This window comes from Panthera onca, chromosome C1 (assembly GCF_046562875.1).
Source record: "Panthera onca isolate mPanOnc1 chromosome C1, mPanOnc1 haplotype 2, whole genome shotgun sequence".
NCBI classification, from domain to species: domain Eukaryota; kingdom Metazoa; phylum Chordata; class Mammalia; order Carnivora; family Felidae; genus Panthera; species Panthera onca.
Window position 1 is genome coordinate 194425091 of NC_138346.1, and position 21407 is coordinate 194446497.

At 37.9% G+C, this 21407-nt stretch overlaps 1 protein-coding gene and 1 long non-coding RNA gene across 9 annotated transcripts in view; both read right to left on the reverse strand.

The window, feature by feature from the left end:
• Positions 1 to 88: 88 nt before the first annotated feature.
• LOC144617274 (uncharacterized) lies at positions 89 to 15403 on the reverse strand. Its single transcript, XR_013557653.2, has 3 exons — positions 13333 to 15403; positions 276 to 347; positions 89 to 173 (listed from the first exon to the last, which is right to left on the reverse strand). It is a non-coding gene; the product is annotated as an uncharacterized LOC144617274 (long non-coding RNA).
• Positions 15404 to 15839: 436 nt separating this feature from the next.
• ZMYM4 (zinc finger MYM-type containing 4) overlaps positions 15840 to 21407 on the reverse strand; it is a 146560-nt gene continuing 140992 nt past the window's right edge. For all 8 annotated transcript variants that reach the window (XM_060622155.3, XM_060622157.3, XM_060622159.3 and 5 more), the window contains 2 exons: positions 19234 to 19363; positions 15840 to 18334 (listed from right to left, as the gene is read on the reverse strand). In XM_060622155.3, coding sequence (XP_060478138.2) covers positions 18127 to 18334; positions 19234 to 19363 — 338 coding nt within the window. In that variant the 3' untranslated portion in view covers positions 15840 to 18126. The remainder of the gene's footprint in view (positions 18335 to 19233; positions 19364 to 21407) is intronic.

Here is a 21407-nt window from a genome sequence, read left to right on the forward strand (position 1 = left end):
GCTGCAGGTCCGGGGGCACACTGTGAGCACCACTGGTCTGGAAGTGTGTATCTAGTGCAACGTTCAAGAGGAGCGGCAGCTGTCCCATCCTGAAGGTTGGAGGTAATCACAGAAGCAAAAGCTTGAATCGCTTCAGGCCAAGGATACAGGTTTCCTCAGGGCTGCAGGTCAGGCTACACAGGAGGAGAAGGTGGGCAGGTGACCAGGATTTGATCACTTACTGGCCTTCTGGACTTGTCCTGTTTTGGGGTGTGGGGCTCATTTCTACATCTTACCTCAGCCACAGCTCACTGAAGGATATGCTTTTATCTCCGAGATGATGAATTTTTCATCCCCTACTCTTCCCACTGAAAAAAGGACAAAACCCAGAAACCAATGCTGCTGTCCTGTTAGGCATATTTCCAGTTGAGTACAGGAAATATTCAGCATTACCAAAGCACCAGTGTCCCCTTACTCATCGTCTTGTCTCTACTCCTTAGCACAGTGGCTGATACGCACTTCCGAGCGTGCCTGTGGTGAGCACAGTCTAAAAGGGTGATCCATCCTAGAGATGTGGGGGATGTGGCTTCTCAAAGGAAAATGTCAGCTGAACAAGGGAAAAGATGGCAGATCTTGTCACTGCTGAACTGAGCTGACACTCCAGGGAAACATGGCCTACTGAGTTCCCAGAGGTATTAGGAGAATAAAGAGAAGGGGTTAAAATATGAACAACAAAATAAGGTGGGGGTGGGGGTGGGGGTCAAATGATGACTGAAATTAAAGTAAGCTAAGGTCCTGGATTTAAGTCAAGTATTCATGTTATAAATATTGAGGACACCATTAACAATTGGTAACTGGCATATGTAACATCTGCACCAGACAAGGGATGAAAAAAATACTTCAATCAGTGAAACCATACAGGAATGAAGGGGGAGAAAGCAGTTTTTTAAAAATGTGACCACTTAATGGGCAAAAGTTGTCAGATTAGACATTAAAACCACCACTGCCGTCACCACCACCACCACTTCCAAACTGAAGTTAACAGATTGGATATGTTTGTAAAACTGTGTGAGAGAGACACGTAAAATACAACATTGAAACACTGAAAAAGAAAACGGTAAAGATATAGTAGGGGCTTTGATCCTTATTAAGATGATAAAGTGGCATAGGCTACTGGCTCCCCTCCCCCCAAAATAATACACCTTAGGAGATGGCATAAATCTGAGGAGCCACCACCAAACCCAGCAACAAACCACCCCCAAATCCTGTAAGTATGCCTAGGAGACTGAAGGTCATCATAAACTGGGAGGTAGGCCATAAGTGAGAAGTCTACCCTTTGCTGCACATGGAATAATCAGTCAATTCACTGGTGTCAGCGGGACACTGTCAGGGCAGGGCCGTAAGCTCTGCTGAGATGAAAAGGGCTTGGCTGGGCTGCTCTTGAGATTAAAAAACCCTTCCCTCTCCAACGCCCCAAGACTGGTAGATGACAACTAGGAAGTTGCTGCTGCTTCCTAAGGATCTGAGGCAACTACTGGTAAAGCAGTTAACAGAGCCTTTGAGGTGTCTGGAGGTTATTACCTTCCCCTTCTTAATCTCACTGGGATGGACAGCATAGAGCCTGGCCTTAGCCTTTCATCAATAAATGTTACTAGACAGGAGCTGGTGCTCTGAAGAAACATGAGCTCCTTGGCCAAAATAACCAGATGCTGCCTGGGGTGTACAACCCTCAGCCCCAAAGACAGCAAACTAAATACACACAGTCAAGAACTAAAAATAAAGCAAAATCAATGTACAGGGAAACATTAGCAGTGTGAAACAGGAACAGGAAGTACAGGGAAATACCCAGGATGAAAAATAATAATGAATGGGATAGAGTGACAGATACAGGTCAAAACAAATCAGCATCCTGAGGATCTTTACCACCAGAAAGCAGGAAAGGAAAAAGACACACAGCAGTCCAGGGGCAGAACAGAAGTGCCGACATGTGAGTAACTGGGAGTCCTAGAAGGAAAGGGAAGAAGTAGAAAAGGAAATATTTGATGTAGTAAGACCAGAATTAAAGATCAAAGAACTCATGGATAAGTAGGGGAAACGTACTGAAACCAGAAACACTGTAGCAAGACAGCGAGAGATGGTTTTAAAGACCATCTAAGAAAAGCAAAAATTCTGAAAGCTCCCAGAAGAGAAATAGTAGATCGATTACAAAGGGAGAAGAATCAGACTGACATCAGGTTTCTTAACAGTATCCTTATGTGAGAGACAAAGAATCACATTTCCAAAATGCTGAAGAAAAAGAACTTTGAGCTCAAAATTTATATCAAGAAAAACTCATTTGAGAATGTAATAAAAGATATTCTCGGCTGGGACACCTGGGTGGCTCAGTTGGTTAAGCGTCCGGCTTCAGCTCAGGTCATGGTCTCACGGTTTGTGAGTTCGAGTCCCACATCAGGCTCTGTGGACAGTTCAGAGCCTGGAGCCTGCTTCGGATTCTGTGTCTCCCTCCTTCTCTACCCCTCCCCTGCTCACGTGCTCGCTCTCTCTCAAAAATAAACATTTAAAGAAAAAAAAAATATTCTCGGAGCACATGGCTAGCTCAGTTGGTGGAGCATGTGACTCTTGATCTTGGGGTTGTTGAGGCTGAGCCCCACGTTGGGGGTAGAGTTTACTTTACAAAAATTCTCAGGAATGTAAACCTTCAAAATTATTTTCACAAAAGACCCATTTAAAAAATATTCTTGGAAGTGGTCAAATACAAAAAATAAATTTACACATGAGAAGAGATACAGGAAGTAGTGGCGAACAAATAAAATATTCTGGCAAAGTTTGTAATCTGAAACAGCTAGGGCCAATGGAAAACAAAATGAAGTGTATCAACAATACAAAACCAAAATTCCAAAGAATACCAACATGGTATGGTTAGGAAGACCAAGAACATAAGAGTATAATGTCTTATCAGGAAGACTTAGATGGCAGTTAAACCAACTGGGGTAAACAAATGATTACTATTAAGTAAAATTGAAAAAAAAAAAAAACTGGAATGTATTACCACTTTTTATTTTTTAGTAACCTCTACACCCAACACGTGGGGCTTGAACTCACAACCCGACATCAAGAGTCGCATGCTCCCTCAACAAAGCCAGCCAGGTGCCCGTGGCATGTATTATTACTTTTAAGCAGGTAGAAGAAAAATTTCCATTGCTACTCAATGGAAAGCAAGAGGGAAAAAATACAGTAAGTAGAAACTGAAATAATAGCAGAACTAGCTTGGCTGGGAAGATGACAGAGTAGGAGGACTCTAAGCTTACCTTGTCTCACAGATACATAATACATCAACATAAATAACCCAGAAAACGATCTGCAGACTGGCAGAACAAATTCCACTAAAGGTAGAGAAGAGACCACACCTGAAGAAGGTAGGAAGGGTCAAGATGTGGTCCACAGTGGGAACGGAGCCGGTGGTATGAAGGGCAAAAAACAGACTTTCACACCTGGGAGCCCATGAACAGGGAAGATGTATACCACGTAGTACCTGCCTTTGAAAGAAAGAGTGGCAGAATTTTGTGAGTAACAACTCACAAACCAGCTGGATTTAAAGCCTGGAATTTTTAAATTCTGCAGGCTCAGCTCTAGGAGAACCTGGAGGGCATTAGGAAGCAGAATTCACCCCCCTAACTCCCGTCCCCAAGAAACCACACAGCCAGTGCAGATACAGCAAGGAATCGGCAGTTTGAAAAGCACCAGGGGCAGCTGAAAGATGAATAATTTGCTCATCCTAGAGCATGACCTGGAAAGACAGGGACAACCAGGAAGATGGCTCTAGGAACAAAGGAGCTGACAGGTACCATTTCCCTATTCCACCCCCAAGTATAAAAAACCCAAACAGCAGGGTTCTGGCTCTGACACTTGTTACCTAAATCGCCTGCACCAACACCCTCCACCCCTCCTCACTTCTGTGGACTCATCCTTCCCACTCACCCGCCTTAAGTCGTGGAGTTGTGGGCCGCACCCCAAAAGGTCAACACATCTCTTGACTCATGTTTTGCGGGACCTCAGTTCTGGAGGTGGCAGTTGAGGCGGGGGGGGGAAGGTCAGGTCTCACTTCCCAAGCAGACCACTACACACATTGTTAAAATGTGTTCCATCTCTACTGGGGACCAAACACTGCCCACAATAGGCAAAGAAAGCCTCTGCAGACAGCTGGACTGAAGAAAGAAGAGGCTAAGACAAAACCACAGAGAAGATACAACACACATAGAAGACACTCCTTGAAGTGCCAGGCCCTGGGGAACAGGGGACATGGCACTGCAGGGCACTGAAGGACCTCTTCTTCATAAGGCTATTCTTGTTAAAAGGAAGAGAAGTAGCTGACTTTCCTAACAGAAACAGACACAGAAAGTTAGACAAAATGTGGAGACAGAAAAATATGCCCCAAATGATAGAATAGGACCAAACCACAGCAAGAGACCTAAGCAAAATGGATGTAAGTAATATGCCTGATGGAGAATTTAAAGTAATGATCATAAAGATACTCATTTAACAAGAGTGAATGACATCAATGAAACCCTTAACACAGAGATAAAAAAGAACCATGCAGGGGGCACCTGGGTGGCTCAGTCGGTTAACCATCTGACTTTAGTTCAGGTCATGATCTCACGGTCTGTGGGTTCGAGCCCCGCGTCGGGCTCTGTGCTGACAGCTCAGAGCCTGGAGCCTGCTTCGGAATCTGTGTCTCCCTCCCTCTCTGCCCCTCCCCTGCTCATGCTCTGTCTCTCAAAAAATAAATGTTAAAAAAAAAAAAAGAAAAAAAAAAAAAAGAACCATGCAGAGATCAAGAACACAATAAATGAAACTTAAAATACACTTGATGGAATAAATAGCAGGATAGATGAAGCAGAGGAATGAATTAACAACCTGGAAAACAGAGTAATGGAAAGTAACCAAGCTGAACAAAGGAAATAAAATTATGCAAATTGAAAACAGTCTAAGGGAATTCAGTGATACCATCAAGTGTAGTAACATTCACATTATAGGGATCTCAGAAGAAGACAGAGAAAAGGGGGCAGAAATTTTATTTGAAAAAGTAATAGCTGAAAACATCCCTAATCTGAGGAAGGAAACATCCAGATCCAGGAGGCACAGAGATTTCCCCACCCCCCCCACCCCAAATTCAACCTAAGGAGGTCCACACCAAGAAACATAGTAATTAAAAATAGAAAAAAAAAAGTTCTAAAGAAATTTTCAAAGCAGCAAAAGAAGGCAGTTACATACAAGGGAAACCACAGAAGACACTCAGCAGATCTTTCAGAAAAAACTTTGCAGGCCAGAAGGGAGTGTTATAACATATTCAAAGTTCTGAAAGGGAAAAATCTGCAGCCAATAATACTCTATCCAGCAAGGTTATCATTCAAAATAGAAGGAGAGAGAAAGAGTTTCTCAGACAAACAAAAACTAAAGGGGACTCTGAGTGCAAAGGAAATACCCCGAGGGACAGTATGAAAAGTAAAAAAAATCAGAAAAACAGTAAAAACAAGTATTTCTGTAAAAATCACTCAAGGGATTCATAAAAAGATGTAAAATATAGCAACATATACATAAAAAACGGGGAGGAGAGGAATAAAGACTAGGTTCAAACCTAAGTGACCATCAACTTAATACAGATTGTTTTACGCAGAAGATGTTTTATACAAACCTAATGGTAACCACAAAAAAATCAGTAATAGATATGCAAAGAATCAAGAGAAAGAAATCCAAATGTATCATTAGAGAAAGCCAACAAACCAAGACAGAAAGAGAAGGTTCAGAAAAAATCTCTAGAAACAACCACAAAACAAGTGACAAAATGGCAATAAATACATATCAATAATTACTGATTATAAATGGACTAAATGCTTCAATCAAAAGACACAGGGTAGGGGTGCCTGGGTGGCTCCGTTAGTTGAGCAACCGACTTCGGCTCAGGTCATGATCTCATGGCTCATGAGTTCAAGCCCTGCATCAGGTTCTGTGCTGACAGCTCAGAGCTTGGAGCCTGCTTTGAATTCTGTGTGTCTCCATCTGTCTCTGCCCCTTCCCTGCTTGTTGTTTCTGTCTCTCCCTTAAAAATAAATGAACATTAAAAAAATTTTTTTGAAGACACAGGGTAACAGAGTGGATCAAGAAATGAGACCCATCTATATGCTGCCTACAAGACACTCATTTCCAACTGAAAGACATCTACAGATTGAAAGTGAGAAGACGGGAGAAATATTTATCATACAAATGGATGTCAAAAGAAAGCTGAAGTAGCAGTATTTATATTGGACAAAACAGACTTTAAAACAAAGACTGTGGAGCACCTGGGTGGTTCAGTAGGTTAGACTCTTGATTTCAGCTCAGGTCATGACCTCATGGTTTGTGAGTTTGATTTCCATACTGGACTCTGCTGACAGTGTGGAGCCTGCCTGGGATTCTCGCTCCCTCTTTCTCTGCTCCTCCCGTGTGCTCTCTCTCAAAATAAACAAACAAAGACTGTAACAAGAGACAAACAAGGACACTATATAACAATAAAGGAGACAATCCAACAGGATATAATAATTGTAAATATTTATGTACCCAACATGGGAGAACCCACATACATGAAAGAGTTAATAACAAACATAAAGGAAATAATTGATAGTAATAATAGTAGGGGACTTTACCACCAAACCTACATTGATGGACACATCATCCAAACAGAAAATCAACTTAGAATAAATGGATAAATTCCTAGAAACATATAACCAACCAAAACTGAACAGCAGGAAGAAACAGAAATTTTGAATAGATCAATTACCAGCAGCAAAATTGAATCAGTAATCAAAACACTCCCCGAAACAAAAGTCCAGGACCATATGGCTTCAGAGGCAAATTCTAGCAAACACATAAAGAAGAGTTAATACCTATTCTTCTCAAATTATTCCAAAAAAATAGAAGAGGAAAGAAAACAGACAAATTCATTCTCTGAGGCCAGTATCACCGATACCAAAACCAGATGAAGACACCACAAAAAGAGAACTACAGGCCAAACTATCTCATGAATATAAATGCAAAACTCAACAAAATATTAGCAAACTGAATCCAATAACACATGAAAAACAAAACACACCACAATCCGGTGGGATTTATTCCCAGAATCAAGGGTGTTTCAATATTTGCAAATCAATCAACATAACTTTATCAGTAAGAGAGAGGGTAAAAACTCTGATTTCAACACCTGCAGAAAAAGCATTCAACAAAGTATAACATCCATTCATGATTAAAACAACCTCTGCAAAATATGTCTAGAGGGAACATACTTCAACATAATAAAAGCCTTTGTATGAAAAACACACAGCCAACATTATACTCAATGGTGACATACTGAGAGGTTTTCTCCTAAGGTCAGGAACAAGAGAAAGATATCCACTTCTATTAAACAGTAATGGATGTCCCAGCCATAGCAATTCAACAACATAAAAAAATAAAAGGCATCTAAATTGGTAAGGAAGAAGTAAAACTATATTTGCAGATGACAAGATACTATATATAGAAAAACCTAAAGACTCCAACAAAAAACTAATCATGAAGCAGCAAAAGGAGAAATTAAGAAAGCTATCCCATTTAAAAAAAATCTTTTTTAATGTTTATTTATATTTGAGAGAAAGACAGTGTGTGAGCAGAGGAGGGGCAGAGAGACAGAGACAGAATCCGAAGTAGGTTCCAGGCTCCGAGCTGTCAGCACAGGGTCTGATGTGGGGGCTCGAACTCACAAGCCATGATGATCATGACTGTGAGTCGAAGTCAGAGGCTTAACTGACTGAGCCACCCAGGTGCCCCAAAACCATCCCATTTTCTTTTTTTTATTTTTTTATTTAAAAAAAAAAAAATTTTTTTTTTAACATTTATTTATTTTTGGGACAGAGAGAGACAGAGCATGAACGGGGGAGGGGCAGAGAGAGAGGGAGACACAGAATCAGAAGCAGGCTCCAGGCTCTGAGCCATCAGCCCAGAGCCTGACGCGGGGCTCGAACTCACGGGCCGTGAGATCGTGACCTGAGCTGAAGTCGGTCACTCAACCGACTGAGCCACCCAGGTGCCCCAAAACCATCCCATTTTCAACTGCACCAGAAACGATATAGTATCTTAGAATAAACTTAACCAAAGAGGGGAAAGGCCTGTACTCTGAAAACTATAAAATACTGATGAAAGAAATTTAAGACGACACAAAGAAATGGAAAGAAATTCCATGTTCATGGAATGGAAGAACAAATATTGTTAAAATTTCTACGCTACTCAAAGCTATCTACAGATTTAATGTGATCCATATAAAAAATACCAACAGCATTTTTCACAGAACTAGAAGAAACAGTACTAAAATTTGTATGGATCCATGATATCTCAAATAGCCAAAGCAATGTTGAAAAGAAAAAGAAAGACAAAACTGTCGGTATCACAATTCCAGATTTCAAGTTATATTACAAAGTGGTACTAATTAAAACAGTATTGTACTGATTAAAAATAATATCAATTGAGTAGAAACACATATCAATATCAATCAATATCAATATCAATCAATATCAATCATATCAATTGAGTAGAAACACATATCTACACATATCAATTGAGTAGAAACCCCAGAAATGAATCCACAATTATATAGTGAATTCATCCTCGACAAATGAAGAATGAATATTCAATGAGAAAGACAGTCTCTTCAACAAATGGTGTCAGGAAAACTAGACAGAAACATGCAAAAGAATGAAACTGGACCACTTTTATCATACACAAAAATACCCAAAAATGGATCAAAGACCTAAATGTGAGATCTGAAACCATAAAAATCCTTGAACAGAGCACAGGTAGTAATTTCTCTGACACTGTCTGTAGCAACATTTTTCTAGATATATGTCTCCTGAGGCAAGGGAAATAAAAACAAAAATTATTAGGATTACATAAAAAGTTTGTGCACAGAGAAGTAAACAAAACTAAAAGGTAACCTACTAAGTGGGAAGACATTTGCAAATGATGTATGCAATAAAGGGTTAGTATCCAAAATCTATAAACAATTGACACAACAACACCCCAAACACAAATAATCCAATTAAAACCTGGGCAGAAGACACGAACAGACATTTCTTCAAAAAAGACATACAAGTGGCCAACAGACACCTGAAAAGATGCTCAATACCATTCAACATCAGAGAAATGCAAATCAAAACTATAATAAGGTATCACCTCACACCTGTTAGAATGGTTAAAATCAAAAACACAAGAAACAACAAGTGTTGAATGTAGAGAAAAAGGAACCCTCGTGCACTGCACTGTTGGTAGGAATGCAAACTGGGCAGCCAGTGTGGAAAACAGTATGGAGGTTCCTCAAATTAAAAATACAACTACCCTACAATCCCGTGATAGCACTACTGGGTATTTATCTAAAAAATACAAAAGCACTAATTCCAAGGGATGCACATACTCCTATGCTTATTACAGTATTTACAATAGCCAAACTACAGAAGCAGCCCAAGTGTCCACTAATAGAAGAATAGAGTATTATTCAGCCATAAAAAGGAATAAAATCTTGCCATTGGCAACAACATGGATAGATGCAGAGAGTATAATGCTAAGCAAAGTAAGTCAAAGAAAGACAAATATCATATGATCTGATATGTGGAATTTAAGAAACAAGCAAAGGAAATAAAGAGACAAATCAAGAAACAGACTCTCGACTATAGAGAACAAACTGATGGTTATCAGAGGTGAGGTTGGTGGGGGATGAGTGAAATATGGGATGAGGATTCAAGAGTACACTTATCATGATGAAAGGAAAAGCAACATCAGAAGTAAGCTCTAAAAGCAGTAGTTAAAATGAGTATAACCATCTTAAACTTAACTGAAGACAGACTCCCACCCCTCTTTGCCATCTTCACCTGCTCCCCCTGCAGACACATTAGCATTTGAGAAAGTAAACGTATGGAGTAATTGGTGTGCCTGGAGCCCAGGTACAATGGTGAGGGGTGCCACCATGAAGCAGCCCTACTGCAGAGCAAATGAGGTGGTGACTGGCTGGAATGGTAAGGAGACTGATTACATTGTACAAATAAGTGATTCGGAAATTAAGTACATATACTGAGAATAATGGGAACCAGATTTTTCACTGTTCTGTAAAAGGATTTATGAATATTTAAAGGGAAAAGGCTAGAAAGAACCCCAATGTTTTGAATTGAAATTGGAAGAATTGGTAAGAACTCACAGGCTAAACAGGTAGATGGATAGTTGTACATAGTTATATGTATTTGTTTATGGATTGACTGATTCATAGGAAAAGAAAATTTTCCTTAGTAGCAATGAGCACCAAGTGCTAAGGCATTAGGTTCCACTACTGATTCCAAGATTATGGCAGGGAAGTACACAATCATCTTGGAACATCTTGTTTTGACTAAGTAAATGCTGAAAAAATGATGGGGACATATCAGAAGGACATAGGAGCCAGCCAGAAGAGGCTTCCACTGGTTAAATCTATTTTAAAACAAATAAAGAGAGCATCTGATTATAACCTAATGAATAAAATAGGAATCCATGAGTCTATACTGATATGAACAAGAGAGTAAAAAAGACGACTACAAATTCTTTATAAAATATCTAACAACATGGGGCAAAAATGATGGGAAAATACTACCAAGCAAACATTAACTAAAGGAAAGTTAGGGGACCAATATTTACAGTGACAGAATTCAACGCAAAAAAGAAGCGTTAGGTATTATATACTGATAAGAAAGAGAAATTAATCAAGAAAAATGGATATTAGAGTACCTTTTCAAAAACAGCCTGAAAACTGACAAAATTTCAGGCAAGGAAAGGGAGGGTGGATAACACTTGGGTTAAAAACAGAAATGAGATAACACCTACAAACAGACTAATGATAAAATCATGTCCGAAGGTGGGAACACCACTAAAGAACTAAGAAGGAAAAATTGATTTGAAATCATTTTCATGAAATCATTTTTAGCAATAAGAATGATTAATAATGAAGAAATCATTCAACAATTTAAAGAATGAACTAAAAAACAAAAAGAATAGTAATAAAACCAGAAATAAGTAGAAAAGACAAGTCTGACCAAAAAAAAAAAAAAAAAAAAAAAAGGTTCTTTGAAAAGACCCTTAGATAGCAAATACAGAATGGAAGAAGGGAAAAATTACAAACCATGTTAATAAAGCTGAACATATAGATGAAACTTATGAAAATTACAGAGAACTAGAAAATTGCAGAGAAAACATAAGATATAAAAATCCAAATTGACATCAAAAATTTGAATAGAACAGTGATTAAGTGAATTAAAATGGCAAAGACCTCCCCTTTGAGGGATAAAAAAAATTAGTAAGAATAGTAATTTTTACAGTTTGAGTATACTTTCAATAACAGAAATTTTCTATACATTCCACACAATGGAAAAGGAATAAAACTTGCTCACTCTTTTTGAGTCTAGTCTAACGGTGATTCCAAAGTCAGTTGACAATTCAAGAAAAAAAAAAAAAAGTATTTCACCGTGAGTACAAATACAAAAATAAAATACTAGTTTCCCAAACCCAAAGGTATGTACATATTTTTAAACTAATTAAGGGTTTATCCTAGGAATGCAAAAGCACTGGTCATGAGAAAATCAATGTGTTTCATAACATTAATAAAGGCAAAAAAAATGACTATCACAATAAATGTCAAAAAAAGCATTTGACAAGTTCAACACTTCTTTATAATTGAAAGAAAAATTCATGGCAAACTAGGAATAAAAAGGAATGTGCTTGGTAAGGGTTATATATCTAATCCAATAGTATATATATAAAATACATGAACAATTAAGATTTCATTAAGGAATGCAAGGATGGTTTGATATCAGAAAAATCCAACGTATTTCACTAAGGATACAAATTATATGATTATATAAACACAAAAAATGCATTTGATAACAATCTTTTATTTAATGGATGGAGGGGAGATTTTTTAGTAAAAGCTATCAAAACCTTCTTAACTTGATCTTTAAGATTGCTTTCCAGAATGGATATACAGTTGACCCTCAAAAAAACATGGGTTTGAACTACACAGGTCCACATATACATGGATTTTTTGGTAGTACAGGGCTGTAAATGTATTTTCTCTTCCTCATGATCCTCTTAATAACATTTTCTTTTTTCTACCTTACTTTATTGTAACACAGCATATAATACATAAAACATGCAAAATATGTGTTTAATCAACTTTTTATATTAACAGTAAGGCTTTTTATATCAACAGTAGGCTACTAGTAGTGAAGTTTCTGGAGAGTTAAAACTTATACTTGGATTTCCAACTTGGATTTCCAACTGTGCAGAGATAATTGCCCTAATCCCTGCATCATTCAAGGGTCAACTGTACAGTTCATTTATTCTTGCAATATGTAAGGGTTTTTAAATCCCAACAACAGTACCCTTGGCATTATCCATTTTTCCAATTTGTCCAGTCTCAAGGACATGAATTGATAGGTCTGAAGAGAAACTCCATGATTACTAATGAGTCTGAACATTTCTTCATATACTTGTTACCCTTTAGGTTTTTCTTCTATGAAATATTTGTTATTCTTTGTTCAGATTTCTTTACAATTCAGCACTCTGGGGTATACTCTAAATATATGTCATTGGGTAGTTTTGTGTATACGGATTCCTGCTTTTTGAAGGTTTGTTAGGCCACTTTATTTTTACAAAAGACTTACATTAGCACGTGTTTTTGCTAACCGAAAGATATCAGAAGAGGATTTGCACTCTTACAAAAAAAGGCACAATGCGAAAACAGTGTTGAGTTTATTTTACAGCTAGCCCTTATAGAGGCAGTGAGCATCCCAAGGAATGAGAGTGGCCTGCCAAGCTCCTTTCCCAGGAGCACACTCAGTGGCTCAGCATCAACCATCTAAGTCTCCATAGCTTTGGATGTGTCTGTGAGCATCGGTGCTTTATCTTGATTTATTTTCTGTATCTGTTAGCAAGATGTACCCTGAAATGTCAGGACAACCTAAGAGAGGTTATTTTGGGGTCTGGGAGTATTAACAAATTTTCCATTACAAATTAATGGTAATTGCTTCTCCATTCTACACCATTTTGGTTTACTAAAGGTTTCATAGGAACACTTACTTTCAGATAGAGGGAAAACCTGTATCTTCCCTAAGCCTGTTATTTGTCATCTTTTATTGACAAACATCTTTAATTTTGATATAGAATTAATATCTAAGTTTTCTCCATATAGTTTCTGCTTTGGAGTTTATATAAGAAGCTCTTTCTGTCCCCCAGATCACATTATTCTCCATATTTCTATTAATTTTATAATATTACCTTTCACATTTAAGACCTTTAATCCATTGAGAGACCATCTTTGGACATGATCCGAGTTAGGTATCCTGTTTTTCTCCATGTAAAAAGCCAGTTTGCCAACACCACCTACTAAAACAAACACAGGATATTTGTATATTACTTAATTACTAAATACTTTACAGCTTTCACTGCTACTGTGAATAGTATCTTTTCCTTTTAATCATATTATCTAACTGGCTGCTGCTCTAGTGTTTTTTGTAATACACACATGCACCTGAACCTCTGAAAATACGACTTAAAAATAATGAGTTTCAGGGATGCCCTAGCTGGCTCAGTTGGTGAAGCATCCAACTCTCGATCTCAGGGTCATGAGTTCAAGCCTCGTTTTGGATGTAGAGATAACCTTATAAATAAGATAAAATAAAAATGAGTTTTATTTCTCTTCCCAATACTGATATTCTCTTTTTCTTTCCTTATAGTCTAAATCAGAATTTCTAGTTCTATGTTAAGCAGTAACAGGACACTGGGCATAGTCTTAGTTAGGATATCAGTTTGGTTACTTTACTAGAGACCAAATAACAATGACTGAATAAGATGGAAGGTATCTTATTTCTTTTTAAATGTTTATTTATTTTGAGAAAGTGTGCATGTAAGTGGGGGAGGGGCAGAGAGAGGGAGAGAGAAAATCCCAAGCAGGCTCTGTGCCGTCAGCGCAGAGCCTGACACAGGGCTCAACCTCACCAACAGTGAGATCATGACCTGAGCCGAAACCAAGAATCTAAGGCTTAACCGACTGAGCCACCCAGGTGACCCAAAAGGTTTCTTTCTTATGTGAAGGACTGAGCTAGCAGGCAGTTCAGGAGATACGTGGCTCTGCCTTATGAAGTTTAATGTGCTTTTGATATTCTGCCCTTTCCCACATAGATGAAACAAGTTTGCCATGAGCACACACACATTCTGGCCCATGGAAAAGAGGCAATTACAAGACGAAGGCAAGCCCTTTCCTTTTAAGGATGTGGCCTGCTAGTTGTAAACTACTGTTTCTATCCCACTGGTCAAAACTCAGTCCCATGTTCCAGTTGCGAGGTAGCCTGGAAAATACTGTCTCTTACCAATGAAACTACTGCCTAGCTAAAATGTGAGGGAACAGGGTTTCTGCTACTGAAGGAAGAAGTGGGGAGACATATACTGTACAGCTGTCTTGCTCCCAAGTGATGCTATATAACCATTATCAAGTAAACGAAATTTCATTAGGAGTTTCTCTAATTGAAAAAAGGTATATACCACATATATCTTCTTTGCAATGTAGTAAGTATATCAATGGATTTTTGTGATGTTGATTACTATTCGTATGCATATAGGCACATGAGTGAAGAACTTATGACTGTACATAGTATTTAGTTATAACAAGTATTTGACTCAAATCATACAGGGAATTCTGTTTTGCAGAATCTGAAGCACTGAAATAGTGAAAATTCAGGCTGCAGGAAGGGGATTAACATCAATTTTAAATCTTGTTATACATGCCTAGTAATCTGCATGTTATAATAAGAAATCCATAACATCTGAAAGCCTACCATGAGCCAAACTTATAAAAGAGTTATTATTTTTCCCACTTTATAAGTAAACTGAGGCACACAAAAGTAATTTACTTAAAGCTATATAACCAGTAAGTGAAAAGACTAGGCTCCAAAGCCTCAGCTCTTCCTACTCTGTTAACAATGCCTCTCAGTGATTATTTTTTTCAACAGTGGTAACACACAGGAAGAACTGGGGGAATCAGTGCTTAATTCTTCCCTAAAATTTCAACTCTGTACCATAGGGAACCTTTTGATCTGCATGTAAAATTAAATTCTAATTTCTAGTAGAAAACTGGGATTAATATACAGAAATTCATTTTACTGTAGACTTTTTTGAAAACTCCTGTTTTATAAAATTAGGGATGCCAAAAGGCAGCAGATAGAAACAGTCCGTATGGAATTTGAAGGTGTTTGTACAATACCAAGGCGGAGCAAGAATCTAAGGAAAATGCAAGTTAGTCTGACATTTCCAAGATAAATATATATACGTATATATAAATATATATATACATATATATAAATATATATATACATATATATAAATATATATATATTAATATATATATATTTAAGAATGAGTACATATTCTTTATTCCAGTCTCTCAAGTTCAATCACTCAAGGTAAAGTGATGCAAGCAAGCTTTGTAAATCTCAAAAAAGTTTGCCTGAAATGAAATATATATGTGAAATCTGGGATTACTGGCTATCAGGGCTTTGCATATAGTTAACTAAAAACAGGCACAAGTCTTTTGATGGAAAAAGACAACAAGTGAAAAGACTTTGCAATGAAACAGTCTGTTTACTGGACTTAAGTAAACACCAAATAATTTATTTCCTGAAAACTGCTCTTTCTTTATAATATACCATCTGTTGGCTCATACCAATAAGGCTAAACAGAAAAAAATATTTAAAATCCGTTCAAGACAAAGAAAAGGAATAACTCACCCATCAAATACAAATATACTATTTTATTCTAAGGGAATATTTCTGTGGTTTCTGCAAGGGGAAAACCCAAAGTGGTTAAAAAACAAAAAAGAACGGAAAGGATAATTTAGATGTTTCTCTCGTTTGTTTGATGTTTTCTCCCCTGGAAATAAAAATGCAATTTTACATAATTTTAATAAAATTTTAAAAAGCAAATAGTCTGACACACATATCAACAGCTACGCTTATGAAGAATGACCAATAATTAATCAAAATTTTCTTTTACGAATTTAGGATCTGGACAACTCTGCAGACTAACATGCAATTGAAGTCCTGATACAGTCATTTACCTGGGTATTGGCTGTTCTCAGTTAAAAGATACAGATTTCTTTTTCTCTCTGGTGTTTTATAACAATGTATCTACTATGCCAACAATATTTGTTCTTGATACAACTACAGAAGGGGAAATGTTAGTGTTTATACAAACCATAAAATTTGTATAGTGGGGGCTATTACACCTGATGTTTCTGGATAGTTTATTGGCAGACTTATCAGACAATCCAGTTGTTTTTCCTCCATATCAAACAAGATCTGGAAGTAAGAAGTTTTCCCGTCAGAAATGACAAACACAGATGGAATTAATCATACAGAATTGGGGCAGATTTACTTCTTTCACACAGTTCCTGGTAACCAAAATGAAATTTGTTACAGGCAGAGGGACAGAACCATCAAGTACACAACGCCAAAAGGCCTACTTTTAAATTTTTATTTTACTTAAATGACTTCCATTTATTTTAAAAAACCAAAAACACCTGCTACCCCCATCTAAAAAAATGGGACTGATTGAAAAGTTTTCCAAGGTTAAAATTTCTAAGAGGGTTTTTGGACTCTTCTCATTTCTATTACAGGGTCAAATTAACCTCAGCTAAAGAAATTCTGTGACTGGCCAACATCAGAAAAGCTTTGAGTCAAAATTTGGGGGGGAAGAAACTGCGAATGGAGATGAGGGAGATGGACTGATATGCCAAACACACCTATGACTTGCATTCCTCATAGAACTAGTAAAACAGCTAGAGTTTGGAATAATGCTAGAAGCCCTGCTGTGGATATGCAAGACAGTCCATGTCTTTGGATCCTGACCCCAGAATCCCTATTTTCAAGTTTCTTAGGACAACAAGGTCATCTTCCAAATGCTTTATAGGAACGTACTAGGACCTTTTCTACCGTAATTCTCTTAACTAAGTAATACTGTGTCTTTGTGGAATCATCCACAGGTTTGCCCGAGTGAGAGAGACTTTTCTTTTTGAAATGACAAGGGCCTCCAGAAACTGGTGCAAAAGACAAATAAGAAGATTTGGGAAATAGGAAGATAAAACAATGGGAGAAAAGCTGCCATTTGGGGATAAAATGAAAACAAAAGGAGAACCCCCATTTCTGTGTACCACAGCTCATGCTATGAGACAGCAGCAATAAAGGCTGACACCCAGAGAAGTGGGCATTTTAGTGGGTTTTCTACAAACATTTCAAGACACTTGGGGTCTAATGGGCTCCACAGATTTTCTGTGTGCATAATCAGTTTGTGGAGTATCAGCCCCTTTACCTCAATTTACCCACAGCCAGACCCACAGCTAAGAAGGCTAGACCCAGAAAGTGAAAGGGACATATTACTGTGTGAACAGCAGTGAAGGCCTTTTTCCCTGATGTGAGGGGCCTATGGCAAAAGCACCAGAGGCTTCTATCCTTCACAGAATTGGCTTGGCAGTGAAAATCAAAATCAAGACCACTTCACTCTCTACCTTTTAAAAAAAAAGTTGAGTATTTTTATTGGGTCTTCAAGTCTGGGTCCCACGGTCCTCATCTGATGTCACTCTTAGCTCTGCACTGACTTCTCCCCTGACGTGCACATAGGGCTTGCCTAAGTAGCCTACTGCAGCCAAGGTCTTACTCCAAAGCTACCTCTCTAAGGTCTAAGGTTACTATGGTAGAGTTTTATACAACAGTTTTCCTTAAAAATATTCCACAATTTGTTATTCCCAAACAAAATAAGATTATGCACCACTCAGAGAAATTGGTTAGTCATTCTGAAGATGTCTAAGAACTATATCACTGCCAAAGAACAACATTTCTTGGTTCATATTCTTTCCTTCAATTTTCATTTGTACATCCACACTGTGGTTCACGAGTCATCTGTTTTCCATTATCTTGTAATCAAGTCAAGAGGACTTGTACTTGTATATCGTTTTCCAAAGCTGGATGCATTCACAGTTTGGTGCATACCCACGTGTATGAAAATAGGAACACCACGTCCACTTTAATCTGATAACTCAACATCAGAGTCTTCTGATTTGGCTTTGGCAAGTTCTTCGTGTACCTCCCTCACCATGAGAATACGTGTTAACATGGTGTCCAGGGTCCCAGGGTCTATTGGGAATGTGGAGTACCACATGGGGCTGTTCGGAACACAGGAGCGCTCAGGTTGCAGGTAAAACACGTCATTCCTCTGCTTCACACTTTCAGAACTATCCACAGGGGATAAAAAAGAAAGAAAGAAAGAAAGAAACTAAGAAAATTGGAGATCAGAAAGTACAGGAAATATGTAACTACTCTTTAATATAGTGACTCTCACCTTTTTCCCTACTGTGACTAATGTCCTAGATAAGCAATGTACCCACTGAGATAAATCAGTTTACAGGCATCTTCCCCCCAGGTGCAACCGGTAACTGCACATTTTTTTTCTCCTAGGCTCACTGGAGGTGAGTGTAATGTTAACAGAAGACAGAGTGTAAATCGTTCACAAATTGAAAGATTTAAAACAATATTAGGAGTAACAAAAAATTCAACTCACATGTAACACTATGGCTGAGAACCACATATCCTCAGTGCCCAGTATCCTGGAATGACCCCCAAGAGCACTCAATACACATTACCATGGGGCAAACCCAAGCCACTGTATCTCTTTGAGAAAAAAGTGCTTTTGTGTGGATCTTATAACTCTAAAGTCTTAAAGTTTCTGAAAGAAAAAGACCTCAAACATATAAATTCCTTAAAAATAAATTGTTTTTCCATTTATAGGTTTAGGAGTACTTCTCCTCTAAATTTTTCTATATAAACAGTAAAATCACAACAGTTTCATTATCACATAAAGGCTGAGCAACAGTTGTAAAGATCAAACTACAGCTGTGATTCTTGATTTTGAAGAGCTTTTCAGGAAAAAAAAAAAAAAAATCAAGATAAAGCAATGTGTTTTGGGGTCCAAAATCAGGCAGATATGAGAATAGGGAAAAAAAGGAAATTAAAAGGACATCCTTATCTAAAGTCATAAGATGGCTACTTTTCTGATATTCAAGCATCTGAAATCGGAACCATGCTAACTACTGTTGGAAGTGTGCTGGATCTAGTCCATAGGAAGACTGCTTACCATTTTGACAGGTAAAACTCATAAAGTCGGACTGGGCATCTTAGTGGATTGTCAGTATTCTCTGCCATCTCCACACCCACTGGGACCTCGTCATCTTCATTTCGTTTCCTCTTGCCAATAGCCAGTTTATCTTGAGATGGGAAATAATTATCAAAAGATCAGAAAAATCTTTACTCCCATGCTCAAGACATCCACTGAGCTTTGTCTCCAGTCAGAACTGTCACTCCCTTTCTCCTCCCTTTCACTTAGTCATTCAACAAGCATGACCTATGCAGGTGCTGGAGAGTAATGTAAGTACTAGGTAATAGCACTGAACAAAACAAAGTCCCTGTTCTATAAAATTTATGTTCCCCTGCTTACAAAGCGAGCCAAATGCATAGTACTAGAGAGTTAGGTCTTACTTTTGAGCCTGACTTTGTTACTTTCAAGTTTCTTTTATTTGTCAGTTTTATGAGAAATGGGATCTTTGCTGGGAAAAGAAATTCTAAGTTGGCCATTTGGTAAGAAAGGAGCAAATCCTTTTTCACCAACAGAGTTTTGTGGAGGCTAAGGGTTATCAGAAAGAAACCAGGGTGAAAACATGGAAAGTAAGGCTTTTTCTTTCCCACCTCCTCCATTCAGGCTTCAAGAGAATAGCAGTGGGTGGTGGATCTGCTGTGAACCTGAGGAAAAAGGTTTCCTTCTTCTTTTCTTACAGCTGCTCTGAATAGCTGGCAAAGAACTTTCCCCAGCTTCCTGTATTAGTTATTACTTAAAATTCACCCCGGTCTTCTATTTAGAGGATACCTAAATATAAAGAGTTGCTCATTCAGAGAAGCAGCTGAACTTACTACCAGTCTTGTCCAGCACCTCAACAGAAAGCGGAAATGTAACCTGAATGCCTCTCCCTCCCACAATTAATATTTATTAAGAGCACAAAATGGGTTATATAGGAACAAAATGAAGGAGATAGGACATAGATATAATAATAGAGTTGTATTTTCTAAAGAGACAGGGCAAATGACAAAAAAGTTAACACAAACATGAACATCACAATTATTCTTTATAGATTTTAGTTTCAGTGATTTTAAATGCTCACATTCAAAATATGTATTTCACTCTTATCCCAAGGAAGTAACAACTTGATTTTGGGAATTTCAGAACTTACAATTTTGGTCAAAATTGATACATTTAATTTCTAGTTCCATAATACATTAATTTTTTTAATGTTAAAAACAAACTATTACTTAATAGGCTTTTTTTGGAATGTAAGATAAACCTTCTACGAAAGTTGTCACTGCTGGTATTATTCTACTGTGTACAAAAGCAATACAGATCTTCCTTGACCACGATGGTGTTACAACCGGATACAGCCATCCTAAATCGAAAATGCATTTAATACATGTAACCTACTGAACACCATAGCTTAAACATGCTCAGAACACTTATACGGTCTACAGTTGGGCAAAATCTTCTAATACATATAATAAGCCTATTTTATAATAAAGTACTGACTATCTCATGTAAATGATTAAATACGGTACTGAAAACTGAAAACACAGAATGGCTGAATGGGTGCAGAATGGCTGTAAGCATATGGGTTGTTTACCCTCGTGATCATGGGACTGACAGGGGGCTGCGGACTGCTGCTGTCAGCACCACAAGAGAGGATCATACTGTATTCCACTAGTTTGAGAAAATATCAAAAGTCAAAATTCAAAGCATAGTTTCTACTGAATGTATATCGCTTTCTCATGATTGTAAAGTTAAAAAATTATTAAGTCAAACTCCATCTGTATACTCTAGGCCAGGTTCTAAGGTTCTTCAGAAACAGATAGTTAATGTGAACTAAAAAGTGGTGCTCTGGTTAAAAAAAAAAAAAAAAAAAAAAAAAGATTTAGAAACAGATTTAAAAATGAGGCAAGTTCCTTTTCCCTAGCAATTGGCCACTCTGTTGCCTCTAAATCAGTGATTCTGATCCTTAGCTGCAGATTTTAATTCCCTGGTAAGTTGTAAAATGCAAATTATTTGAGGGGCACCTGGGTGGTTCAGTCAGTTATGCGTCCGACTTGGATTCAGGTCATGATCTCACGGTTCACAAGTTTAAGCCCCGTGTCAGGTTCTCTGCTGTCAGTGCAGAGCCTACGTCAGATCCTCTCTCTCTGTCTCTCTGCCCCTCCCCCACTTGCACATTC